At 49.8% G+C, this 26627-nt stretch overlaps 1 protein-coding gene across 1 annotated transcript in view; it reads right to left on the bottom strand.

Annotated features, from left to right (window-relative positions):
- Positions 1-2335: 2335 nt before the first annotated feature.
- MEGF9 (multiple EGF like domains 9) overlaps positions 2336-26627 on the bottom strand; it is a 48938-nt gene continuing 24646 nt past the window's right edge. Inside the window, exons 3-6 of the mRNA XM_068211446.1 lie at positions 15461-15600; positions 12000-12143; positions 10826-11098; positions 2336-7212 (exon numbers count right to left, since the gene is read on the bottom strand). Of these exons, the coding sequence (XP_068067547.1) occupies positions 6758-7212; positions 10826-11098; positions 12000-12143; positions 15461-15600 (1012 nt within the window). The 3' untranslated portion in view covers positions 2336-6757. The remainder of the gene's footprint in view (positions 7213-10825; positions 11099-11999; positions 12144-15460; positions 15601-26627) is intronic.

Genomic DNA, 26627 nt, shown 5'->3' with positions numbered 1-26627 from the left:
TAAGGGCTGACCACAGGCCATGAGTTCCATGAGTTTATTATTCCCAGTTCTGTGAGTTTATTATTCCCAGTTGGCCTGGTGCCCTGTGAACTCCATTTCCTCCACGTACCTGCACTGTTTACATTGACACTCACCTGTCAAATGCCCCAGACTGGTGGGAGCAGCCACTGCAGCTCTGGATGTGTACGGTCATGGTGGGTTTCCCATCCCTGCTTAATTCTTTCAGCTTCATGGGTACAAGTACATGATGGAGCTGCAGCAGAGTCCCAGACTGCCAGAAATGCCAGGCACTACTTAGCACAAGTAAAGCTCTTAAGCCCATCTCCTGTCCAATTGGACATGCCTCATGCTTTGCATTTGGGGTCTGATGACCCCAGGGGATGTTTAGTCCCTTCAACTCCCCCATGAGAGACCTCAGGAGACACTGGTCACCTTATGTGACTGAAACCCCTTTGCAGTGGCCTCTGCCAAGCTGAAATTAAGTTCACAAAGTCAGGTCTGCCATATGGCACCAGGATCTGATCAGCCAGGCTGAAATGTCAGTTTTCCTCATTTACAGAGCAGATCTTCATAAAATGAGTAAGTCCACTCATTTGAAAGGATAATACCAAATTGTTTATTCTTGTTTAAGGTTTCAGCGAGGTGTTACATATTTTATGTGGGTTTTTAAATCAGCATCCATCAGCCACAAGTGCAGAGTAAATCACTCTTCACACACAGCACATGAGTCTGCAGAGTCACAGCCCATGTCCAACACACTGTAGTCAAAAGCAAATCAGCAGGGCCCTCCTTGTGAAGTTCATTACTTTATGAAGTGGCTGTCTGATGAACCAAGATATGGATATATAGACATACATCCCTGTCTATCTTCCCTGGAAGTGTTCAGGGCCAAGCTGGCTTGGAGCAGCCTGCTCTAGTGGAAGGTGTCCCTGCCCATGGCAGGAGGGGAGATGAGATGACCTTTTAGGTTCTTTCCAACCCAAACCATTCTGTGGTCCTATGATTCTATATATACACACAGCCAGGATGGAAATTTTCCCTGGGAAATTACTGCACTGCCCCGTGTTTTACAACCTGCAGTAGCACCAGGAAGCTGCAAGGGGCAGAAAGGACTTGGAAATGTGTTGTTTAGAAGCAGTTAACAGCTTGCCTTCAGATAATCTCCTTAGTGTTGTTTAACCTTAAATTCATTAGTAGCACATTTGGGGAGATTACACTAAACCCTCACGCCAGGAAGCCGTGTTGGAACTTTCCTCCTTCTCAAGGCAGCCTGAGATCCTTCCCACCTCAGGCAAAGTCCTAAAGGGAGTCTGGGAAAGGACTTCTGGGGAGTGCAGTGGCAGGGCTGAGTTGAGCAGGACGGGAGCCAGCTGCTGGCTGTGCTGGCACAAGGAGGGCTGATGTCACCAGCAGCTGAACACGGGTCCCCCTCACCCTGCTCTTCTCACTCCCTGCTCTGGGACCTGGTTCAGACTCAGTTCTGCCTCCTCCTACACCGTTCACAGCAAGATTCTTCCTAAGTTAGGTCATGCACGATCCAACTGCTCTGCTAATGCAAATCAGGTCTCACTAAACTCCCTTGCATTTCACCACTGTCTTTACATACACAGCTCAGTCAAACCTCTGAATGAGCACTTAAAACCACGTGCTCACTCAGTGTGTGAAGCTTTACCTCTCCGAGTTCTTTGCTTAGTAAGGACTGAAGAGTCACACACAGCTTTCACCAAAAAAGAGCCTTTAGCAGTTGTGTTTGCAAAACAAAATCAATTTCCTCTCTCTGCCAAGTGAGAAGGAAATGCAAGTTTTCCACATGCCCCTCTGCAAACACTCCCAGAACTGATGCCACAGATGTGGATTTCAAAGTATTTGTAACAAAAATGGCCTTTGAAAGACATCTGTGGTCATGGAGAAAAATCTGATACAATATCCTCATCCCATTTCCAGCTTTGCTCTGAGGGTTTTGTTGCTAGTGATTCACATCCCTGACAAAATGTGTCCATGTGAATGATACAGAAAACAGTGGGAAAACAGCGATTGCCTGTGGAGCTCCCAAACACAGCTGAGGGCTGGGATCGTTCATTGTAGACACAAGAGATCAGAGGGCTCATTTTTTAGCTGGATTTTCCGACACAGAATGTCAACTGTGCTTATGAATATCTGTGATAGAAAACATTTTTGTGCCTTGGTTCTCATCTCGCATACAGGGGCATAATGAAGGAATAATTCTCTTGGAACAAATGTTATTACTGGGATGAGATTGGATTCAATCTTTTCTGTCACTGGGAAGACTCTTGCTGAAATTCAATGAACAAAAACACAAATGCAAAAATTCAAGTGGCATAGATACAAATTATATACATTTATTTTTATTCATTTTAAATAACATTCTTCTGTATAAATTCTGACATATATTCAAATCATACACTTTTTTTTTCTTTTTAGAAATGCATTTGTAAGCATAGCATATGCTTGGGAGACGCCGTATTTGGATGCAGAGTGAGGCTGATGGGTTTCAGATGGGAGCAAGTACAACTTTTAAGGCCCACATTTTCCTTATTTTAATCCATTCCTCTGACACATAAAGAGCAGAGTCCTGTGGGAGCTCACTCCAAAACTTCACTTTAAAGAGAACTATTTTTAGATCCTTTATTTAAAGGAGACTGTGCAAACTTTCTGCCACATTTATGTGGCCTGTAACATTGAAGAGGATAATGCTGCACAGCAGTGGTTAACTGGCCCAGGATACCTGAATGATGCTGAATATATCCCCTCCTCTTTCCTAAATGCCTGCTAAGTTTGCTCAGCCTGGTCCAAGGGAATTATCATTCCAGTGGCTGACATCTCCTGACAGCTCCCCAGGGCTAGTGCTCCTCATAGCTATTTCCAGCTACAGTGGTCCACGAGATTGGAGATCATCTCTCCTCATTAGCCCAACCACTTTTCTGCACATCTGTTGCACTCCAAGTGCTCCCCAAGCTGAGAGCCCTGCAGGCTGCCCCGAGCCCTGCCCCACCCCAGCTCTGTGCCCTTCATCTGCTCCTTCTGTCCCTCTGCCTTTACTGCTGGGCTGCACTCGCCCCAGCCAGACCAGCTGGGCCCTCACCCTGCCAAGGTCAGTGCCTGGAGCTGCTTCCCATAGCCACCAGCCCCCCTGCCCTGTCACACCTCCCCTCTGCTCTGCAGCTCTGTCCCATGCCATGAGTGCCCTTCTCTGTGACAGCCCAGCACTGCAGCTGGGCAGCATTTCCAGGCAGAAGGTGCTACAGGTGGCCCATCAGGAACACCAGTGTAAGATTGATCCACGTGTACCTGGATTGCCCCCTCAGCCCCACAAGTCACCAAGATGCCCTGCCCTGGCCTTGCTGGCTGCTCAGCTGGGCCTCAAAGCAGCCCTGAGAGTCCATTGCTGGTTTACCTGCCCTTACCCCACCCTCAGGACAAACCTCAGCACCTGGGGAGCCTCACGATAGGTGATGACACCATCATGGTGCTGGTGGCCTCAATACCCTGGCACAAGTGTTTGAGCTCTGCCACCCCTCAGATACAACCCAACCCAAGGTGACTGGAGACAGAACCAGCTCAGCTTCTTCCTCCCCTCCTGTGGTGCCAGGGGAACTGCTAAGAGCATGGATGATCTGATCTCACATCACCAAAGTCAAACATGAAGCTGTTTATTCTTTCCCTGCTGAGGCATTGATCTCCTTTTATTACTGTTGCTCCTGTGTGCCAAGGCCTGGGGGGCAGGAGGTGGCTGCTGTGTCATTCTGCCATTTGACAAGCATGGTGCCAGTGCCACATCCTCACTGTGCTCCCTGCTCAGGAACATCCTGTGCCATCCAAATCTGGGCAGCCAGGTCCCCCCGCCCAAGCAAGCTTCCCATCATGTTTTCCAGGCTGTCTCCATCCCTTCATCCAGCTGTGCAATCCACAGGCAGCAGCTGTCCCACCCTGCAGGGCATCCTGACTCCTCCTCTTCCCAAACACAAAGCCTTTGGATTACTTTGGAGGTCAGAAATCAGCCAACACCTCCTGTGCTGTGGCAGGCAGGGACTAGGAGGGCTCAGCACCTGAGCCCACGCTCTGCTTGAGCAGATGGTCCCTATTTCTACAGTGAGACAAAATCCAAGCCTGCTCCTGTTACACAGCAGCCCACAGTCACAGCAAAATTTAAGGAAGAGGTGTTTTGTGGCAGAGATTAAAAAATCTGCTAAAGTATTTTAGAAACATTAAAGTGAACAACCTGTCCTTCGATTTGCTTGCTAGCATCAGTCCCAGAAGCCAACACTTCCTAAATTACCTTTCCTCACACCATGAAGTGACCAAGTGCAAGTGTATCACTAGATCAGCACTTCTAAGTAATTACAACCTCCAGGAAATTTTCTGTGTTGCCACCATCCTGCTCTTTAGAAGTTTGATGAGCAACTTGGGGATTAGCAATATCCAGATTTTCTCCTCCAGTCCTGCCCCGTTTTGTACCTAAAAGTAACATTGCTCTGAATGACATGAGCCAGATTTATTACCTGAAGTATGGGACCTCACCCATGCCCGCTGCAGGCAATAGGAGCTTTTCCATCACTTTTTTTCCGTCAGCTCGGACCTATATGCAATTCCACATTCTTCCCTCACCATTTCCCTTGGTCATGCTCAACAATTTTCATTCTGACTTGCCATGCCTCAAGTTTAAATCAGGCAGCAGGTTTTTGAGGCAGAAATGGCATCTTTGAGCATGTGTTTGAATCACCTACTTCCCCCTCTGCCAAGTTTCCAAAGATAAGAGAAACCTCCTCACAGCACTGAAAAACAAATAAATAACCAACATGTTCTACCATTTCTCATCTGGAGAAATATTCACTTTTTCCTGGCTCAGAGGATGCATCCACCAGCTCCTGTATCACCACTGCCCCACCACACACAGCAATGCAGCTGCAGCTCTGAGGTTGGGCAACAGTGAGGGAAATATTTGTTTCTTGCCCTGTTTCCATGCAGTAGTTTGATTTCCAGGGGTGGGACAGGCACACACACTTCAGGTACCAACCCAGGAGCTCCGTGGTGTGACCTCTCTGGGCAGTGCTGCCTGTGAGTTGTTCTCTCTGCTAACAGCCCATCAGGCTCCCACCAAAACCAGGGGAATCTGTAAAACCTGTTCCCTGGGATGATTTTTGGACAGTTGATTCCCCACCACCTTGTGCTGCTTTAAATTCTGAAAGCATCTGTGCCCTTTTACCTTCTGAGCCTCGAAGCGCACATCGGGTCCTGCGAGCTCTCCATCCCAAAGCTGTTTCCACCCAAATCCAGGAGACCTTTGCTTTTGGCCCTCAGGAAGCCGGGGGGCTGAGCTCAGCCCTCCAGCACGTCCCCCCTGCCGTGTCAGCTCAGCAGGGATGGCAGTGGGATCCCTCCACACAATGAGCACCCACTTGGGAGAACCTCAGCCAATGAGCCCAGGCTCTCAGTGTGTTTGTGACAGTGTATTTGCATTTTGCAGAGAGATTTAAAAGCAAGGAATACATTGATGCATCCAGTTTTTGGACACCTACTCAGCCCTAGTCATGGCAACACTGGTATTCACTTTGTATTTGAAGGAATGGCAAAATTTGACAGATACAAGTAGGTAGCACTCACATTTTCTCTAAAAAAGAAGTTATTCAATGATAGTGGAAGAAAAGCTTTAAGCAGTTGGTGTTTGCCAGAGGCCCAGCTCCAACAATATTGCCATCTCATTTACAGTATTTTAAACAATCCTCATGATTTTTTCTTTTTTAAACAACGTCACTAACCGCTGTACAATTAAAACCTAGAGGATAAAACATGACCTGGGAAGTGGGGGAGGTTGGGAAGGGGCTCATGGTTTTGTTGTTGGGGATTTTTTGGTTGGTCAGTTGGTTGCTTGTCTTTTTTACAAATAATTACAAATACAATTCCAAGAAGATATATTACATTTTATATACAGAACACACCATTTCTATCAGGGTAGGGTATTAAGCCTGGCTTTTATTTTTACATGGCAACCCTGAGATATCTTGTCGTCTTCCCTTGCACAGAAACTATACAAGTTCATTAACTCCTTCTAGAAAAAAATTGGATTGCTATGTCTTAATAGCATCATCACCCTGTATAAATACTCAGAAAGGGAAAAGCTTAGTCTCTTCCCTAACTCAAATGTTCTTAGGATTTTTTCCCATTTCCCTGCTTAGTGGGAACAGATAATGGTGACTTTTTCAGTGTGCAACTCACTCCTCCTACTTGCCTTTTGGTAGAACAATTACTTCCCTTTTTTTTTTTTTTTTTTTGTTCTCCTTTTCAAATAAGTTTTTGTCAGGAATGAAGATGATGCCTTTCCAAAGATCTGTTTCCTGAAATTCCACTGTTAATTCATGAGCTACTTCTCAAACTAAAGGATGAAGACACAAGTGTTGGGTTGGCTGGAAACCAAGTAGCTTCTGACTCCTCATCGAGTTCTGCTCTCTCCACCCCACCACCTCTTCATAAAAAAAGTTTCAATTCAGCATAATCCAGTTTATAACAACAGTGAATTCTATGGATCTTTATGGAGAACACTGAATGCATTTCACCACACTACCTGAAATTCGGGTGTACTACACTGTCTTCTGTTCACCTGCAAGCTACAGCACGCCTTGCACCAGAGAGTATCTGAAGAGCAAATTCCTCTGCGCGGAGCCCTGGCACGGATCCTGACACCCCTTCCACAAGCCCTGTAACTTTTTGAGAAGCAAACTTTGGAACAGCTGGATGACTTCTAAGCTTTATAATTATGCATGGGAGTCGTCAGCGTGAGCTGTCCATTCGGGGCCACCTCATTGCCATCATCTTCCAGCAGCCCCGACACGTCAGCGTTGGGAATGCTGTCGTGGTAGCTGCTGAAACTGATGTTGTCCTCTTTGAGTTCAATGGTCCAAAAGGGAGCGTTAAGTTTTCGGTTCTGATACTCACGGTACATGTAGACAGCACCCACAAAGCCCATTAGTAGGACCACAACAATGATGATCACTGTCAAAATAATGATGTTAAACTGAGTCCACGAAACATCTGCGAAAGCAGAGGTGCTGTTGTCAGAGGAGCTTATAGGAAATATTGTCTGTAGAGTTGTTGGTGACAAAGTAGTGTTTAGCACTGCTGTGGAAAAGGATGTGGCCTTGGTGGTATTTGGAGCAGAAGTTGTAAACTCCGTTGGTTCTGGGCCAAGAGTGGCTTCTACAAAACAAATTAAAAAATAATCAATAAAAAAATCTGCTGAGCTAAAAATCAAACACAAACATAAGAGATTTGACATTTATATCACAGTTATTATGGCAATTACGCTGCTAAACTAGCATTTTTTCAAAGCAGTTTAGAAAATGTCTGCCCAGGGTTGTGTGTGGGGTTTTTTAATTTAACTCTGTGCTAAGTGCCCATGGACTACAGGACTCCTCTGAAAAGTCTGAAAAGTGCTGAGGGACAGGTGCAGCAGTCACAATTCAGGGTTAAATACAGGAGCTCATGATGACAGCAAGTCCCAGTCCAGCTCCTCTTCAGACCAGGAAAATGGGGCTTTACCAAGCTCAGCAAGTTTAGACTCTGAACCAACGTGTCCCTTGGTGTCTGTGTGGGCTGCACACTCAGACACAGCAACTCCAGGAGCTTAAACCCTTCACAACCAGTGCACCAGATGTAAGACTTTGTTCACAGTATTATTATTTCTACTTGTACAAACAAGAAGATCAAAACTGAAAAAATGAACCACAAGTACTCAGCCATCTCAGCATTTTGCAGCGGGTTCTGTGTTTGCACCACTTTAGGTAAAAGGGCAAAGTAACCTCAGTACTGCTTTCGAATGAAATCATACACAAGCCACATGGAGATCCCCAGTCTATACAGCCAGAAGCAGGAGGTCACCAAATCACAACAAAAAAAGACTGTGGATGTTCTTCAGAAGCCTTTGAACACAGCAGAAGCCAGCTGGGATCCTGGTTTGGTTTCAGCTGCTGGCCTAGGTGCCCACAGGAAGGATCAGAAGAGGAGAACTACCAGACTGTTCTCTGTCTTTTCCTTGGCACTAAATAGCCAAGAACCTGCCTTGCTTCCAGCAGCCATGGGATAACTCCTTTCTCAGTTCAGGAGTCAGGTTAACCTTGAGATCTCAGAAGTGGGATGTGAATTCATTACACCTGCATCAAACCTGCTGAGCTACAGGCCTCGGAGAGCACCACAAATCTGTAGTATTAAGCTCACAAATGCAGCTAATAAAGCACTTCCTCACATGAATAACCTGATCTATTTTAGATTCTCAAGTCCAGGCAACAGGAACACTCCACAAGCTGAAGCCTCAATCAGCCAGAATGTTCTCTGCACCTATTGCTCCACAGGACTCTCTGCATCCTCTTTCCCACTCTCTTCCTGCCAACAGAAAAGCAACTTCATTTTAAATCCACATACAGCTGCAGCAATTACAGCTGATGGTGCCATGCTGTATAGATCCAGCTTCCAGCTCTCCTGAACATCTACTAATTATGATTGAGGAGGAGAGTCACTTCCGAAGGACTAATTTTGCACTAAGTTGCATCTCCAATGGCAACAGGAGCTGGAAATATTCAGCACATGTCCTGCCACGGGCCCTCAGGGGAACTCCCACAAGTTAACTTTGGGCTGTCACGTTCCCAGTTCAGGCAACCGAGAAAGAAATTCCTCTGGAAGGGACATCACACACCTGACTGAGGTTCCTGCTCAGAGTCCCCTCCCTGCAGCAGCTCCTCTGTCTCTACAGCTCCTGCCTCAGGTTGATAAGGACACTCAGGATGCTGAATGCCCGAAGGCATTTCTCTATGGCATGACAGGCAAAATTTTGCAATAGGAAGCAACATGACAGGACCAAGAAGTTCCTGGAAAACCTTTGGCTTTGGGAAAAGGGCATGAGGAATTCAGTCATCCTTTCCAAATTCCTTCACCAACACTTAATCCCTGGCAAAGCTGTAAGTAGGGAAAAAACAGAACTGAGACAATGGCTGATTCACCAGCAAGGAACCAACGCTTTTCTGGGCTTTATGTGTGAGTCAGCATCAGCTCAGGGCTGGCACGGAGGCCTGGGGTGAAGACATTTCCTGGCGCTCCCAGGAGCGTCACGGTGAAGTGCCGGGCTCTGGCCCCGGCGCCGCTTCCGGGCCGTGACACGGCGCTGCCTGTTCCGCTCCCGGGGCCGTGCCAGCTCTCCAGATGTCCCAGAGCAGCTCCTTGAGAGCAGCAGCTGCTCACTCAATGGGCTGCTTTGGCAGCTTTGGCGGGAGCCTCAGATCCAGCTGCTTGATTGAAGCGCCGGCTCTGCAGAGCTGCCGCTGCCTCCTACAGTGGAGGAGCTCTGGCAGGAGGCCCCGCGCCCGGTCCCGGGGAGGCTGCGGTGCTTGGCCAGAGCCACACTGCACCAGTGTGAGTCCCTGCTGTGCCTCCCCATGGCAGCAGGAGCACCACCTGCTCTGGGGCTGAAAACACTCGCTCTGATCCTTTGAATATCCTCTCTATGTGCCTTGAAAGCACCAGAGTCCTGGTCAGGTTTAGGAATCTGGATGGCCCCTGTGGATACACGAGCTTTGCCCAGGCTGTACAGAACCTGCTGGCTCATTTCACCTGGGACCACTGAAACGGAGCCTGGGTGATGATTTCACTCCAGAAGCCACTCAAATGCACTCAAATGATTTATGAAAATGTTAACCTAAAACAAGTTAATGCTCAATAACCTCAGCATGTCAGTTTTTAGGCAATTTTTGTTTAAGGAACTGGAAAGAAACTGGACATCTTTTTAATTGCTTAATAAAAAAGGGAAAACATAAGTGTCAGGGAGAGAGGAAAGCTCAAGGAGCATGTCCCAGGCCCCTTGAAAGGGGACAGTCTTTCCCCACATCAGGTACTGGCTACAACAATGCCATTAAAATAAAACTGAATGGTGAAAACTGCAAGTACCCAAGCAAAGCCACATGTACGGATTTTAATGGAGCAAGGCCATGTGGATCCTTGCACAAAGCCAGAGCTGTGCAGGGGGAGGTAATGGATGAGCTGATGTAAAAGTGCCGTTTCCAGCCCTCTTACAGCTAATAAGCATCCAACTTTGTTGTACTGACCATCTCCCTGAGCAGGGAAGGACTCTGTGATTGCACACCCAGTGAGCAGCACAGGAGTGAAAACCACATTAGCTCCTGACGGAAGATCTGAATTGAATCTCTGTCCATGACAAGGATAAATTTGTCCCCAAACACTTCCCTGAACTCTGTGTTCTTTCATCTAATACATCACACTGGTAATGTTTCCATGCATGCTGTGGGACATCCACCATGAAAACCAGCCTCCAGATAACCACTGAAGGAGCAACTCCAGAACCATTTTCTCTCATTGTACATTAAATACACTACAAATGGATTGGGTTTTTTCCAGCTTGTTCACTAGCAGTGCCTGCCAGGGTCTGGAATCAGGGTGGTTACAGAGCTAACTCTAAACCACCTTTCAAGGCCAGTAGGCACCAATGGCTGGACTCGTCTGCCCAGGGAGGTGGTGGAGTCACCCTCCCTGGACGTGTTTAAAAAAAGCCTGGACGTGGCACTCTGTGCCATGGTTTAACTGATGAGGAGGCGTTAGGTCATAGGTTGGACTAGATTATCGTAAAGGTCTTTTCCAACCCAGTTCATTCTGGGATTCTGTGATTCTGTTACAAAGATCTGGTTTTCTTCTCTGCACCAGAGGCCAGATGAATCTAAACTAACGTGAACAATTAACAGCATTCCCTCTCCAACCTTTGGCCAGCTGCACGGTGAGCCTTGACACTGACTTAAGCAGCAAGTTTTACCTTTCCTGGTGCAGTTGGTGCCCTCGGAGTCCCTGCTGTAGCCCTCCTCACAGAGCTCACAGTGGGTGCCCGTGGTGTGGTACAGGCAGCCGATGCACTCGCCGCTGTCCGGCCGGCACACGCTGGGGGACAGCGCTGGCTCCACGTTCCCGTTGCACTCACACCTCACGCAGATGCTGTCCGAGTTGTAGTAGCCCTTGTCACACTGGTTGCAGTTGAGGCCGGTGTACCCTGGCCTGCACTTGTCACACCTCGGGACACTCTCGCCAGGCTCTGGAGAACACAGAAAGCAAAGCAGGGATGTGCCACAGCCCCTGGCAGAGACACCCGTGCTGTGGGATTTGTTCTGTGGGGTTTGTTCTATGGGAACTGACCACGAGGCACCCTGACAAAAATCAGCAGCCACAAGTATTGACCAATCTCAAATTTTGAGCTGAAAACACAACTTTTGAACTGCAGCATTTTCTCTGTTAGTAAAAAACAGTTTTGGGGAGTTCTGATGCCTTGTACCAACCTCACAGAGCAAACTCAGCACGTTGCTAAGGAAATAGATTATTATTCCTGAATATTTCCATCTCAAACAGGCAATTTCAGAGAACAGCTGGAACTATATCGGGGATGCTTGCAATCCAAAGGAACTTTTGGGCCTATACGAAGCCAGAAGCAGCTTGCTTGCAAAACTGATTAGGGAAATATCAAAAAAAGTCTTACATATGACTATTATAGCTCTGACTTCTCTCAGTTACGTTGGGGAATCTCTGAATGGAGTCCCATGGAGATGTTCAGAAGCAGACTCAGAAGTATGGAGGGCTACATGGCACTGCTGAGCACCCCCTGCCCCCCTCCTGGCTGCCACAAGCTCAGCAGCTTCTCTGCAAAACTTTGCAGGTTCTTCAGAGCAGACTGCGGCAACGCACTGGGAGCTGGAAGTAGACTTTAAGATCCCTTCCAAGCCAAACCATTTTGTGATTCTGATCCCTAACCTGCACAGCTGCTCTCACAAGAGGCAACACAAGCACCAGGGACCCATCACAGCAGGTGCTGCTTCCAGTGCCCACAAACAGGAGCTCCACAGGCTATAAAACACCTTGCTGGGCTGACACACTCTGAGGGGCAATTTAACTGAGGAAAGCAACCTTCATTATGAGGAATTAAACCAAAACAAGAGCCTCACGTAAGTGGCAGGTGCCGGTGGATGCCACAGTGGAGCAGGGGCAGCGCTGGCAGCCGTGGGCAGGATGGGTGCTCCGATAGAAACCCTCCTTGCAGAGCTCACAGTGCTTCCCCTCCGTGTTCTCCTGGCAGTCCAGGCAGGTGCCTGAGGAACAGAGAGGAGAACAAGCAAACATTCAGCAGCAGGAACTGGAGCAGAACATTTGGAGCAAGAATCCGTGTGGAACACACTCAATTATCAGAGCTCACAGGTGGTTTTGGATGCCCTCTGGCCAAAACATGATCCTGGCCTCTTATGACCTTCTGATGCTCATCCCCTCGCTGCACACATACACAGATCATGTGAAAAAGCAGGTGGCCCCAGCAGAGGCCCCACAGCTCACCACTAAAAGGTCACTGCAGGTAAACACGAGTTATCAGTGTTAAAATTCTCCTCAAGGAAAGCAGTTTCAGTTTGCATTTGTACCAGTGAGATGGAGCACTGATGCTTCGAGTCCCCCACTCTCATGAGGGGTCCCTGAGGTTTATGCCTTTGGTTTTTTGTGTGAAGCCTCTTCCTGTCCACCTGGGCTGGTGGTCAGGGGTGAGGACATGCCACTGTCCTGCTTTGGGACAGGCAGCTCCATCCTACCAGCGTGGCTCCAGCTCCTCCACCCCAGGACAAGGCAGCAGCAGTCACTGACCTTCCCAGAGAAGCAGAGGAGTGGGGGCTCACGTGAGCCACCTGCCCTTCCTGGGGAAGCCCCTGAATCACAAACTCGATGTGCCATGCATTCACAGACGCCGTCTCCTAATGGCCTCCAAATTACATTTTGATACTACTGTGACCCAGAAGAAAAATCTCCTTAGTTACAAAAGCACAGCCTCTATATAAAGCCCATCCATCAGCGGGAACATGCTGTAATTCAGCTGGCTCCTGGGTGAGGTGGCAGGGAGCTGAGGGAAGATTTGATTAAATCCCATGTACCAGACTCTGCAAAGGCCACAGCTCTTTCTATAAGCTGGGGTGGCCCAGAGCAGTGGGAGAGCACAGACAGATCCACTGAGCTGATCCAGCAGTGCTGCTGGGGGATGGGGAAGTCTCATATCAACATCAACCACAGCAAAAAATCCTGATTGAGGTTTTTGCTGACTGTTATAAAGACCACAGCAGATTTTCTTATTAATATCAGAACAGTTTGGCTCCCTCACAAGCCCGACACGGCTGCTGCTCCTCAATTCCCACAGTGATGACTCCACAGCCAAGCATCCCCAGGCAGCCTGGCGTGTCCTTGCAGCCAGCCCTGATGCCAAGGGCAGGAAGCAAACCCAGGAAGTGGCTGATTCACCCACCCAGCAGGGCCCTGCCAGCACCCCTTGCTCAGCATCACCTCCCACACACTGTTTGCTCTTCCCTCAGCAGCCTGTCAGGCACGAGCCAGTGGTTTTTGTGGGAGAGATGTCAGGTTTAGAGGGGAAAATTATCTGCTACGCTTGGTTTCTCCAGCTGCAAACCTGGATCAGCTGTTTCAGTGGGATGGATGTCTTGGACAGGGAAGTTCATCTGCCTGGTCACAGCAAGGCTGCCTTGGACAGTGATTCCCAGGCACTAACAGGGGCATAAATCTGGAATCACACCTGTGTTGCCTTGGTCATTTCAGGACCAATGTCTTTCCCATCAGCAGAAATCACCCACATCCATCTCCAGCAGCCCTGCAAATGGCTGTGTTTCCCTGAGTCAGCAGGTTGCTCAGCCAGGCAGGGCATGCACGGGCATGCAATCAGGTATCACTGTGGAGAGCCTAAATAATTAATAGCACTTCTCATGCTGATAATGCCCTCAGGAAGGATCAGACCTCACAGGACCCCAACTGGGAAGCACCAGCCCACCTCAGTGCACAGACACACCATGGAGTATAAGGGTCGTGGCAGAGGAAGTGCTGTCAGCTGCGGAGCTCCTGCTGCCCAAGTTATTTATTTATGCCCAGTAATTCTAAATATTCCTCCTGGCCACAGCGATGCCAAGCAGGAGCTGGCTGCAGAGCCAGCAGAGGGAGCCCAAAGTATAGCAGTAATGGGAAAAAACTTTGAAAATTGGACAAAGGCTACACAGAATTGATGTAAAGCTGGGGAGGTCACACAGAGTGCAGGCTCTAGAGCAGGCGTCCGATCTAATTTTTAATCAACTTCGTTCTCTGTTCTGGATTTGTTTGGTTCCCTCAGCCACAGCAGCATAAAGTTTTTGTCAAATCGACAATAGGTCATTAAGCAAAATGAGGGGTTTTCATTGCAATGCTGTGGGCAGCACTGGGCAATCCCAGCAGAAAGAGCAGCCCCATCCCAGGAGCAAGGTCTATGCTGGGTTTTCTTTGATAAATCAAGAGCAGGAAGAACACTGAGGGAGAAAAAAGGAAGAGCAGATTATCCTCCTCCTTCACAAAACCCACACACCCAGCTCCAAATCAGTAAGACAGCTGATGTGTGCACAGCTTTAGTGACAGCCTTGTATCCCTCAGTACTGGTAGGACATAAGCACACAGAGTTCAGTATAGGAGTGAATGCAGTAATTCATGCTCAAGGGAGGCAGGAATTCACCCCCAGGGAATGCAGATCCAATGCCCACGGACCAGGGCATTCCTCTGCTGCAAACACACAGCCCATGAGGGAACACACGGACACAAATTGCCCAGAAATACCTGATTTCATGAGCTCTGCCTCTCCGCCAACAAATTCCGCAACATTACTTTTAATTATTACCCCTTTCTAAGCTGCTGGATGAATATTACAGAACTGCCCTTCAGCCTGGAAGTTTTGAGGAGAATTTGGAATTTGAAGTGAGTGCTGCTGTGGCTGAAGGGGAAGTTGTGCAGGCAGTCCCATAACAGTGTTCCTCCAGGATCCCTCCTCCCAGGTGAGATGGCAAAGCAGTCAGGCTCCCCCTGCCCTCCCATAAGCTGTTCAAGCACAGGTGCCTCGACATTTGCACTCCAGCAACATCTGAGTGAGAGACGGTCAAAGAAATAATCTGGGGAAATTAACAAGGCTGATTTATAAAAAGTGGGCAGTATTAATTAGAGGTTGCCAATTTTTAGCAGCTCTAATCCTGTTATCTGTGGCGGCAAGTCCCCTTACGTCAGTGCCAGCACAGTATATGTTTCCAGGTAAACAGCAGCTAAACAAAAGGTTTTTAAAAGCCCATGTTGTGTGTTTGTGTAAGTGCAGAGAACAATAGAGCCCCAGTTTTTGATACAGGCTGCTGTATTAGGGCTCTGCACTGCAGCCTGGGCTAAAGCACGCAGCCTTCACTGCATTCCTTCAAAGGAGACCAACCCCAACCTTGCATTTCCATTTCAGCTTTAAGGTAAAGATTTTGGGTACGCAAGGCAAAAAGATGTAGATGAAGGGGCTAAGAGCAGAGTGTGAACAGAGACAGAGGGGGCAGGTGAAGCCTGCAGCCCCATGGTGACAAGAGGACATCATCACCTGTGGAGTTGTCGCAGGTGTGGGAGTGGTTGTTGCACTGGCAGGGCTCACACGTGGTCTCATTGAACCTGTAGTAGCCCTCACTGCACCGGTCACACTTCACGTCCGTGACACCAACTTTGCACTGGCACTTCCCAGAGCTGCAGAGGGAAAAACAAACAGTGAGATCTGGCTGTGCTGGGAGGCATCCAAGGTACAAACCTGCAGGCAGGCCTTTGGACTCCCTGTCTTCCTTTCTGCCGGCAGCAGGACATGAAACCCAGGGGCAATCATTTCCAAAAAGTGATGGGGAGTTCAAGACAGGACGAGTGTCTGCCAAGCCAGTTGCCCTGACAGCAATTTCCAGCTGGGCACCAGAAATCATTGGTCATTCCAGAAAGCCTTGGCCCAGAGCCATTCCCTTGCATCAGCCCCAGCAGATGCTCCCACAGCCTCTCTGGAGTCCCTGCTCCACCTGCACCAGCCCTGGGTCCTGCAGGACACTGGCACACCCATGGTCACTGTGCCTGAACAATCCCAGAGCACCCACGTGGGTCATCATCTCCCTTCCACATCAGTGCTGAGCAGCACCTCCCAGATTTTTGTGTGAGTAGACAATTCCCTGCTCAGCAGCTGCTCTCCTGGCTCCCCTGGGAGCCGGGGCAGCAGCTCATGTGTCCTGCTTGGCTCCAGCCAGGGCAGGTGTCAGCCACCTGCACTCCCTCCTCTTCTCCTCCATGATCCCATTTATCCCTTCCCCATCTCCACGGACACTTGGGCAAAGCCCCTCTCTCCAGGTGAATTCTAGCCAGTAAAGCCAGGAAGAGACAAGAGAGGGTTCTCCCCTCTCCAGCAGAGGCTTCCACTCCAGCTGACCTAGACAGGAGCTGTTTACTTGGGCACAGTGTGACTGCAGGGAGGGTGGAGCACTGTGCTGTGAACACAGAGGGCATTGCTGGTGGCTGCCATGAGCAAACAAATACCAGGAGCTATAAAAAGCAAAGGTTACCCTCATTCCTTTGGCTTTCTGTGCTACTCTCTCCACACAGAGGCTTCCAACGCTTTGCTTTCATAACAGACTTTATACACTGGCAGCATTTAGCTCAGCTCTCAGAGGAATCACAGGAATGGATAAATTCCCATCCAACCCTGGGCACGGCCACTGCTGGAGGTGGCTCATCCCACCTGCACACTGGAACAACCAAGCCAAGGGACAGAGAGCTCCCAGTGCCTCTGCACATCCCCAACAGCCCTGGGGGAACATGCAGGAACCCCAGCCCCGCCTGCTGCAGGGAACCAGGACAGCAACCCAAATCAACAGCATTCGGTCCCCTCCAGGTGATGGATTTATCTGCAGAGGAGGTGATACACACAGACCCACAGACAGCCCTTACATGCTGCATCACCCTCTGAGCTCTCCCCTGGGTAACCTCCACCCTGTTCAAACACCTTTTAAACACCTTTGAAATACCTTTTAAAGTCACCATTTCAGGGCTCACTGTGCCTGCACAAAGCTCATCCATTGTTCCCCCTCTCTTCCTGGGAAGACTGAGCAAGGCACAATTTGCTCCTAAAAGCCTCCAGAAAAATCTGCTGATTAAAACTAATAGATGTTTGATGCACTGATGATGTGTTGTTTTTAACTAAAATGCAGTAGATTGCGATGTTTTGGGCAAGACATTGCTTCTGTTAGAAATTAGCATAATTCAGTATTTCTGTTGTTTGTTTGTTTGCTAAAGGAAAAGGAACTACTCACCAAAATAGGGACCTCAACCCAAGAGGCTACACAATTAAGTAGTTGCAGAATCTGAAATCTCAAGCATATTTAATGGCCTGATTACAAGAAGAAGAAAGAAATATGATGTTTCCTTGCTCTCCAGGCCATTATCTAGAAGTGCAGCGGGCAGATTACAAAATTCAAAGGCATGCTGGTAAGCAGCTCAGTATGTTTGGCTGGTAAGCAGCTCAGAATGTTTGACTTTTAAAGAGCTTTTCACAAGACCCAACATTAATCCAAACGTTGTCACAGTGTTTAAAATAAGCACAAACAAAAAGCAGCTTTTTATTATTTGCTCCTGACTGCTACTGCTATTCCTGTAAGAGGGCAGGGACAGGCAGGGAAAAACATGTGCTATGGGGAGGAAAATCTGATGTTTAGCCTGAAAACACATCTTTTGGGGATGCAGCATATGAGCAGGGTTTTGTAGGACCAAGCATTTGAGCTGCTTCATCTTCACCCTCCCTGGCTTCCTCCTGGAGTTCAGAGAGTTCTGTTTGACTCCCTCGTGTCCCTGATCCAGCCTTTTTCTCAATGACACCCTCCTCTTCCTCCCTGCTTCCACACAGACTCCCATTTCATTTCTTTCAAGGAGGTTTATTTCCCCAGTGACCCTGCTGGAGTTCAATTCAGCATTTTGGGGCACAGTCCCTTGATTTTACTCGCTAGCTTAGAAATAACAGGAAAGAAAGCTCAAAAAAGGAAAAAAAAAAAAAGACTGTTTGGAAAGTTTGGTTTGAATGCCTCTTGAACAGACCTTTTCTCAACATGTTACACATGGCACAGAGCCAAGTCCTGCATGTGCAAGAATTAAATCACTCAGCAAATATAAAGCTTTGCCTGTGGTCATTGCTTCCACAGAATAAAGCCCCCTTACAACACTCCTTTTTATAGCTCCAGCCCAGCAAAGTCTGTCAGACACTTTTTAAAGCAAAGGTCAATGATATAAATGCATTGAAACCACAAAAAAAAAAAATCCTGTTAACAGACCAATTGTGCCCATAAAAATCCAGAAATTTGAAAGAAAAGACCCACAGTTTAATACTTGCACAGTGAGAACTGAACTGGATTTTGAGTATCAGCCAAGAATTTCTTTTTGGGGGGAAGTGGGGAGAATGAGGGGGATGGGAAGAGGAAAACGTTTTGATGCAGCAACATCACTCAACTCCACTTCAGATGATGATTAACCCCTCTGAAGCCAGCCAGTGTTCAGCTCTCACAAAGAATTGATACAAATATGTATTGGGATAAAACCAGACTTCCAGTTACCAAAGCCTCCTGCCAGCATTGGTTTCTACCAGATTTTTATGAATACGCTCACTCTGGAGACCGTGTAGGTGGTGTGTATCACCATCACATCATCCATCAACTTTACAGATGTTTCCTACTGATTAAAACCATCACCAGCACATGAGGCACTGGCAAAAGGAGCAGGCAGTGATTGCTGGTCAGGGCACAGCCACATCCAAGGCTTGGAGCCAACATGGAACGACGTAACCCTCTGGGGACAAGGGCCACATGCCAGGTTTGGGACCCCGCCAAGGCAGGAGCTGGATCACCCGAGCACCCTCCTCCCTCAGGGTCCATGTTCTGCCTCAGGAGACAGCCTGGGGCTGGACTAGGACTAGGACACAGCCACCCCAGGCAGCAGCATTCCCACAGCCATGGGGCAGGGCAGTGTAAATAAAACATTGGGCAGGGGACAGCCTACACCCCAAATTATGTCTGCAAAAAGCCAGCCTGGTTTCATTTCCAGCCCTCACAGCTCCATTCCACTCCTCTCAAGGGGAAAGAGACGCAGGATCCCATCACTTGCCAAGAGATTTGTGCCAATGGTGGCAACCAAATGTTCCCTGAGGTGGGATTTTACACGGGACTGCAGCTTTACAGGTACAGAAGCCAAGGGGACACACCAGAGACACCCCAGCCCTCCCCTGCATACTGGCAAAGAGGAGGACTGCAGACAGCTCTGACCCCACCTGGAAGTGTCTCAGGGCACAGAGAGCAGGGAACAGCCCCTGGAGCCACAGAGCATCCTGCAGATGGTTTCCTGCCAGGTCTGGTGGCTGGGGAAGGACACGGTGAGGGGCTGGCCTTGGGAGCTTGGGCAAGGCCCTCACTTTGCACTGCTCAGCACAGACTGCACAGGAGCTCAAGGCCTCATCACAAGGGGAAAAAAGCACTAAAGTGTCTGTGATCTGAGACAGACCACAATGTGCAGCCACATCTGCAACGGGTCTCCACTTCTCCTCCACAGAAACATCTTGATTTTAGCAGGGACATGACAGGCACAAGATGGATGGGAGGATGAAGGACCATGGCCTTAGGGGCTGTTGGGAGACAAGCTGTGCACAGTTAGTGGTCTAACAGAAAACCCTCAGCAAGCTCCAATCATTCCTCTTCTTCCTTTCCTTTTTTTTTTCCCTAAGGAGGAGGAAGGGAGAAATTAATTTTGAATATATTCCCAGACACCAGAAAAGCCTGGATGCCCCAGTCAGAGCCCAGGGACTCCCTGGCCATGTCACACTCAGCCTAAACAGCACAGCACCAAGCTCTTGTGCCTTTATTTCCAAAACATATGAGATTGGTAAGATTTTAGGGCAGAGGCAGAGAAGGAGGGAGCTTCCATGGGTCTCAAACCATGTCCTGCAGGTGAGCCATGCAAAGCCTACACCAAGAGTTTTTCCAAATCCATTTATTGTCCTCCCCTTGAAGCACAGAGCACACACCTGCACCCTGCCCAGCTCAGCAGCTCCCCGAGCAGCCCCAGCAGAGCTGGGCAGGGGCACACTAAGAAAGAGGAAAGCGAGGGCTACACCAGCCCTTCCCTGGACATCTCCAGGTGGCATGTCCAGCTCCACCTGTCCTCTTGGGAAGCCCCAGTGACAGCAATGCCCATCAGTTGTCCCAGCAGGGCACGGGGTGTCCCTGGAACAGACACAATTCACAGCAGTGACGGCGCTCCCTGGGAACGAGGGAAATCGCGTTGAACCACGAGCATCTTTAAAACAAACCCCACGAAAAGGCTTTGTCACACTTTGATGGGATAAGACAGAAGGAGTCTGCACACAATTAGGAGGATTCAGAAGAGATGTCTCCAAAACTGGTGCGTTCCTCCAGCAAGCCAGGCTCCTCTAGTGCTGATTTTCTATGATGCCTGACAGCAGCCAGGGGATAAATCTCTCTTACACCTTCCTGGGCAATGTGGAAAAGTTCCCATTTGAAAGCTAAATGCTCCAAGACACTTTGGTGGGAAAGCAGTGCTGTTAACACTCAGAATCACAGAATCATTTAGGTGGAAAAGGCCTCCACAACCACTGAGTCCAGCCTTTGAGTGATCATCACCTGAGCACTGAGTGCCATGTCCAGTCTGCTGAACACCTTCAGGGATGGGGACTCCACCACCTCCCTGGGCAGCCCCTTCCAATGCTTCACAACCCTTCCCATGAAAAAATTCTTCCTGATGTCCAACCTGGTGCGGCTTGAGGCCACATCCTCTCGTCCTGAGGATACCAAGAACCCTCACAACCCATGTGCTGACTCTTCTGTCAGTCAATTATTGAGTATCAGCACGTGGGGAAGAGGAGAGCAGGAAAAAGCCCCACACTGGGTTTCTCCTCCCCATTCCCTCAGCTCAACCCAAAGCTGCTGGTGGCCAAGGTGGCTCTGTGGGAGAGTCAGGGGGGCCAGGGCCAAGCCCTGCACCAGCCACCCGCTCTGAGCCCCTTTGTGGAGGGCACAAGAAGCAGAGCTTTATGGGGGCCAACACTGGCCCATTGTGTGCCACATTCCTCACTCCGCGCTGGGGCACGGCAGCTGTTTTGTAGGGCAGCCCTCGACAGAGCAGGGACACTTCACAGCTCTGAAAGGCCACTCTGTAAATGTCAAAGGGCCACCTTGTCTGGCCACCGCCGCCTCCACGGCCCCAGCTCCCCCGCCAGGGACAGCCAGGAAACTCCAGGCTGGGCTCTGGAAAGCCAGGAAACTCCAGGCTGGGCTCTGGAAAGCCAGGAAACTCCAGGCTGGGCTCTGGAAAGCCAGGAAACTCCAGGCTGGGCTCTGGAAAGCCAGGAATCTCCAGGCTGGGCTCTGGAAAGCCAGGAGTCTCCAGGCTGGGCTCTGGAAAGCCAGGAATCTCCAGGCTGGGCTCTGGAAAGCCAGGAATCTCCAGGCTGGGCTCTGGAAAGCCAGGAATCTCCAGGCTGGGCTCTGGAAAGCCAGGAATCTCCAGGCTGGGCTCTGGAAAGCCAGGAATCTCCAGGAGGGCTCTGGAAAGCCAGGAATCTCCAGGCTGGGCTGTCCCCTGCTGAAGGCAGGGGAGGGGGCAATGGAAAGTCCACACTGGCCCTGGAGAGGGAGCTTGGATGGGGTCCTGCACAGTCCCATGGGCAGAAGCCTCGCTCACAGCCAAGTCCCAACCTCAGCTGGTGGGCGCTGGTTTCCCAGAGCAGCCTCTGGGGATCGTGTGCAGGGATGGGCCAGGGACCCTCAATGCAGAGAAGGACCCATCAGTGGGGATGCCAGGGAGATGGGGCTGCTCCCCACTGAACACATCTGTTTTGCCCAAAGCGGTCCCTCCATCCCCCAGGCCTCTGCTCAGGCAGCACAAGAGGACTCAGGGTACAAGCAGTGCCTGAAGTACACGCTGGGCACCACCCCCCAACCAGAATTTAGCCACAAAAGCTGAAACAGTTGAGCCCATATTTCTTTTTGAGGGCAGTCAGTGTTTGCCAGAGCAGCAAAGTTTGCAACAGACAACACAGGAACGGCAATGCCTGATGGAAAACCCACAAAATAACAGGATTTCTGAGAAGCCATAATTACCATAGGGGAGATGATAACAATCCACCTTTCCCTGCTGCTGTGTCCAGTCACTCATTCATCTCCCATTCCTGTCTGCAACTGAATAAAAATGGGTTCAGGTACCTTTACCTTCTTCTGGGGGGAGAGAGGAGGAGAGCTAATCAGATGTAAAGGATGTGAGAGGCTGGAATAGGGGAGAGATTGAAATAATTAAACCATGCAGAAAAATAGGCTTTAACAGGGTATTCTTCTGCTTTTCTGACGTCCACATGTAATAATTTCCGTTACAAAACAAGAGCTGTTCTCTGCAGAGTGATGCTGACAAGGCATTACTGGGAGATAATGAGCCACCAGTTGTGCTCATCCGATCTATAAAAGGGAGAGCAGTCTTTTTAAAGAGAAAAAGGGGGTTTGGCTGGTTTTGGGGGGGCTTTAAAGCACAAGTCCTTGAGGATTTCAGCTCCCAAGGTCACATCTCCAAAGGGGAGCAGTGCCTGATGTGGTTTACTGGACTGCTAAAATACAGCAGCACGGAAAGACAGATCCCACGCAAAAGAGAGACATTTCAGAAGTGTGATGACACTCTGCAGACAGAAAATGAAGACTTTATCTATGCAAAACAAGAACTCCATCACTTCCCCCAAATAACCTCCAGGGTCTGGGATGGCCAGCAGCCCTGCAGGCTGGTGAAGCTCCACAAAAACTTTGAATTTCAATGGACCCACATTTCCTGATCACTGAAAAAACCCCACCAAATCCTGCCTCACAGGAGGTTCAAGGTGTGTCCAGACTGTGCCACACCAGGCTGCCCTCCACAGTCTCTTTGCACCTTCCCACATCCCACCAGCTCCACAATCCCAGAGTGTGGCTCTCCCTGCCCAGCTTCCCAAGCTCCCTCAGAACCCCCAGCCCTTATTCCAAGGTCTCAATAAAGCACTTTGTCCAGTGCTGCTGACCTTACCCTCAGCAGCCAGGCTCTTGCAAATCTCCACGAGCTGGGGTCACAAGATCAGCCTCTCCACACAGAATCCCACCACAAAGGCAGCACACAGGGATGGCCACTGCCCCCCCTGCTCCAGGGGACAGCCACGTCCAGATGCTCCCAGGGACACTCTGCCTTCACTCTTTTTAACATGAACACAAAGCCTGAGGTCCCCTTGAGGGGGCAAAGCATCTCTGAATTAACACTTGGGCATTTATATGTGTGTGTTATCATTTTTTTCTCCCTTTTTTTTTCCACTGGAAATGAGTGACAGGAGCTCTCTCCCACATGACTTCTGCCGAGCCTGCAGCACAAGCCATGCAGGAATTAGGATCACAGGGCTGTCTGCAGCCAGCAATAAGGAAAGGCTGCTGGATCAGCAAAGAAGCAGAGCACTGCACCCTTGGGCATGGGGCTTCAGCCCACAGCAACCAAAGGAGAGCAGAGATCACCTTCGAGCTGTCTGCTGGAGCTTCTGCTTCCCACTGCCCTTCTACTTGTGGGGAAACTGAGGCACAGACAGAGGGAGCAACTTAAACTAATCCACAGACCCCAGTTTCAGAGGCATCTGTTTGCTGTAGGGACAATGGCAGCATATGTGTATGACTAGTTTAGAGCTTTTTAAGGGAACTGGAAAAACCTAACCCAGTTTAGATGGTTAAAATAAATAATAATAATAAATAAATAAATAAATAAATAAATAATAAATAATAAAACCCAGTTTAGATGGTTAAAATGGTTAAATAGCAAAGCCATGTCAGGGGAGGTTTAGGCTCCCTCCCTCAAAGGGTGCTGAAAACTGGAAAAGGCTCCCCAGGGAATGATCCCAGCCCCAAGGCTGCCAGAGCTCCAGGAATGTTTGGACAACACTCTCAGGCACAGGGTGAGATTGCTGGGGTGTCTGTGCAGGGTCAGCAGTTGGACTGGACGATCCCTGTGGGTCCCTTCCACCTCAGAATATTCTGTGATTCTGTGATCCCTAAAACCCCCAGCAGCCACAGCTCTCCTCTTGTTCCCTGGCACAGGTAGTGCTGCATCACTTTTCTCCCCTAGCACCAGGACAAGTTTAAAAAACAAAACCTCCCAGAGAAACAGGGAATTGAGGGCTGAACCTTTCTGCCAGGCAGCAGCATCTCTTAGCAGCATCTCTGCTTCACAGCTCCAGTCCCCTGTTCACATCCCAAACCCACAGGAGCACCCACGCAGGGCCAGCTGCTCGTGGGCTGAACACGCTGCCCCCACAGCTTCAGGAAAGGAAGAGCCACACACACCCAAGTGCTGGGCTAGGAAAAGTTGGGATAAACACCTCAAAGGAGGTAAATCCAGGTCAGCCCTCCTGCAGATGAGCTGGGTCACACTGGGCAGCGTCTGCAGTCCCACGTGGGGATGGGCAGTGCTGCCAGCAAGGTAAAAATAAACAAACCAAAAACTGCGGAGTCACCTGCCATCTCCTGCTCCCCAGGAAGGGGATGCTGCCTCATCCAGGCTGGCCTCGTGCTGCCTGCAGTCCTGGTCCTTCAAACCCCGCAGCCAGAGGCCAGGTTTACATGCAGAATTATCTCAGTGTGTGTTCAAAGAGCTGTGCCTTCACAGCTCCTCACGCCAGGGCACGAGGGCTGCAGAACTAAAGGCTTCCTGAAACCAGACCTCCTTCCCTCACCCTGTTCATCCCAGGTCTGTGTGCTGGCTCACGCTGCCCTGGCTCAGCTGGGGACACGGGTGGCACTTTGGAAAAAGCTGCACGGGGTGCAGAGGGCCAGAAACACCGTGAGGAGCCCCAGTGCTCCCACTGCTGCCCTGGCTACTGGGACTGGAGACCACCAACCCCAGGCTGCTCCTGCTGCTCCGCCCTGGCTCCCTGCCCAGCCTTAGGGAGCCAGAGATGAGAGTTCAGGCACAGGAGAAAAGGGAAAAGAATGGTACAGGGGCGCAAGGCTGGGAGATGTGGGCTGGCCAGCCTGGGCACGGTGACCTTCTCCAGCAGCAGTGGTCACTTTCACTCCCTCCACCAGGCTGGGAGGTTCTGGTTTCCTCAGAGGACACACAGCACAGCCTTCCACTCGAGGGGCCCAAAAGATGGTGAGAGATGCAGCTGGTGGGGGCAGCTCTTGGCTGGGGCTACATCCCCATGGGCTGAGGCCACTGCCAGGCAGCCTCCCCACTTGTCACTGTCCCCAGAGCTGTGCAGCAGTAACACAGCTCTTCCAGCCCAGCCCATGCACCCACATGAGTCACCGTCCTCATTCTCCACCACTCTGACCTTGACCATGGCCCTTGGAACTTCAGCTTCTCCCTCCACCCTTCCTCTATGGACTGTGAACACTTCCAGGCCACAGCTATCTTTAGCAAGCATCTGCACCACATCCAACCCAAAGAAATGTGCTTTTTTCTGAGGTTTCTAGGCGTTAACCACAGCAGGGACAATTCCCTCCCCCTCCCCAAGATGTGTCAGCCCTCTCTGAGCAGCCCAGGACTCCATCCACCCCCTCAGCAAGCTCCAGCCTGAGCCACACACAGCTTTTCATCTAACAAAAAACCCACTCAAACCAGAGCACAGAAATGCTCTGCCATCCCACAGGGGGATCTGTGTGGATCTTCCTAGATAATCAAATTTAAACCACCACCAAAACAGACCTTTGATTAGCAGCCATGGAGCCCATTCATAGCGACAGCATGTCAGGTCAATGTTCACTCCCAAAATCAACTCTGTGCCTCAGGAAAGGGATTTTTTTTTAAATTTTTTGTTTGATGGTCTGCATTTGAGGTCTAGTTAACAAACAGGGGACTTGGGTTGCCATCTGGCCAGCCCAAGAGCATGCTGAGAAATAATACTGATAATCATCATATGGTGGTGCTTTAAAAGGCACTTTTAGGAAAGCCCGGCGGAGCTGACTGAAACCTAAGAGGGATCTTTGTGTGCCCTGAGGGCTCGGCCTTTGGGCACTCTGCCCCTCCAATCAGCCACCCTTAAAAAGGGTCAGAGTCCAAAATCTCTGCTGCTGTTTCACCCAGAGCCCCACTGGAACAGCCATGGCTTTCCTCTGAAGCCTCACACAGGAATTCGCTTGTGCAAGTCGAGCTGGGCTGGTGCTTTATTAAATAAATAAATAGTACAACTCGCAGGATTTCCATGTCAACAAAACAGTAGCTGGTTGCTGGTATTGGGCAATGCCTTCGTGCCTCATCCCTGAGCAGAGATTGCCCGAGGGACACTACTGCTCCTCCAGGCACTGCTCAGCAGCCACCCAGGCTCCCAGCATGAGAGCCAAAAATCCCTTCCTGGATTCACACCACATTTCCCTGCAATGGGCTCTCCCACCCATCAGGCCAGATCCCACTGCAGGGATGCCCCACACGCCTGGTGCCTGCCCCCAGCCATGGCAGCTGCAGACAGGCAGGAGCTGTGCCCAGCCCTGGTGCCCACTTTGACACAACAGGAGCAAGGGGAGCAGCTGCCCTGCTGGCCTTTGTGTCCCACTCCATTTTCCCACACATCACTACACACCAGGCTGCCCATCTCGCAGCCCTTCTGATGCCCCCAGCCCTGTAACACAGACAACTGACCTATTTTTCCTCTTTTTAAATACCCAGAGGTCATCTCTGTCTGCAGCAAACCCCTCTGAGCC

This window comes from Anomalospiza imberbis, chromosome 21 (assembly GCF_031753505.1).
Source record: "Anomalospiza imberbis isolate Cuckoo-Finch-1a 21T00152 chromosome 21, ASM3175350v1, whole genome shotgun sequence".
In the NCBI taxonomy this organism is placed as follows: Eukaryota; Metazoa; Chordata; class Aves; order Passeriformes; family Viduidae; genus Anomalospiza; species Anomalospiza imberbis.
Note: the sequence above shows the minus strand (reverse complement) of the source record. Positions and strands in the feature narration are given on the sequence as shown.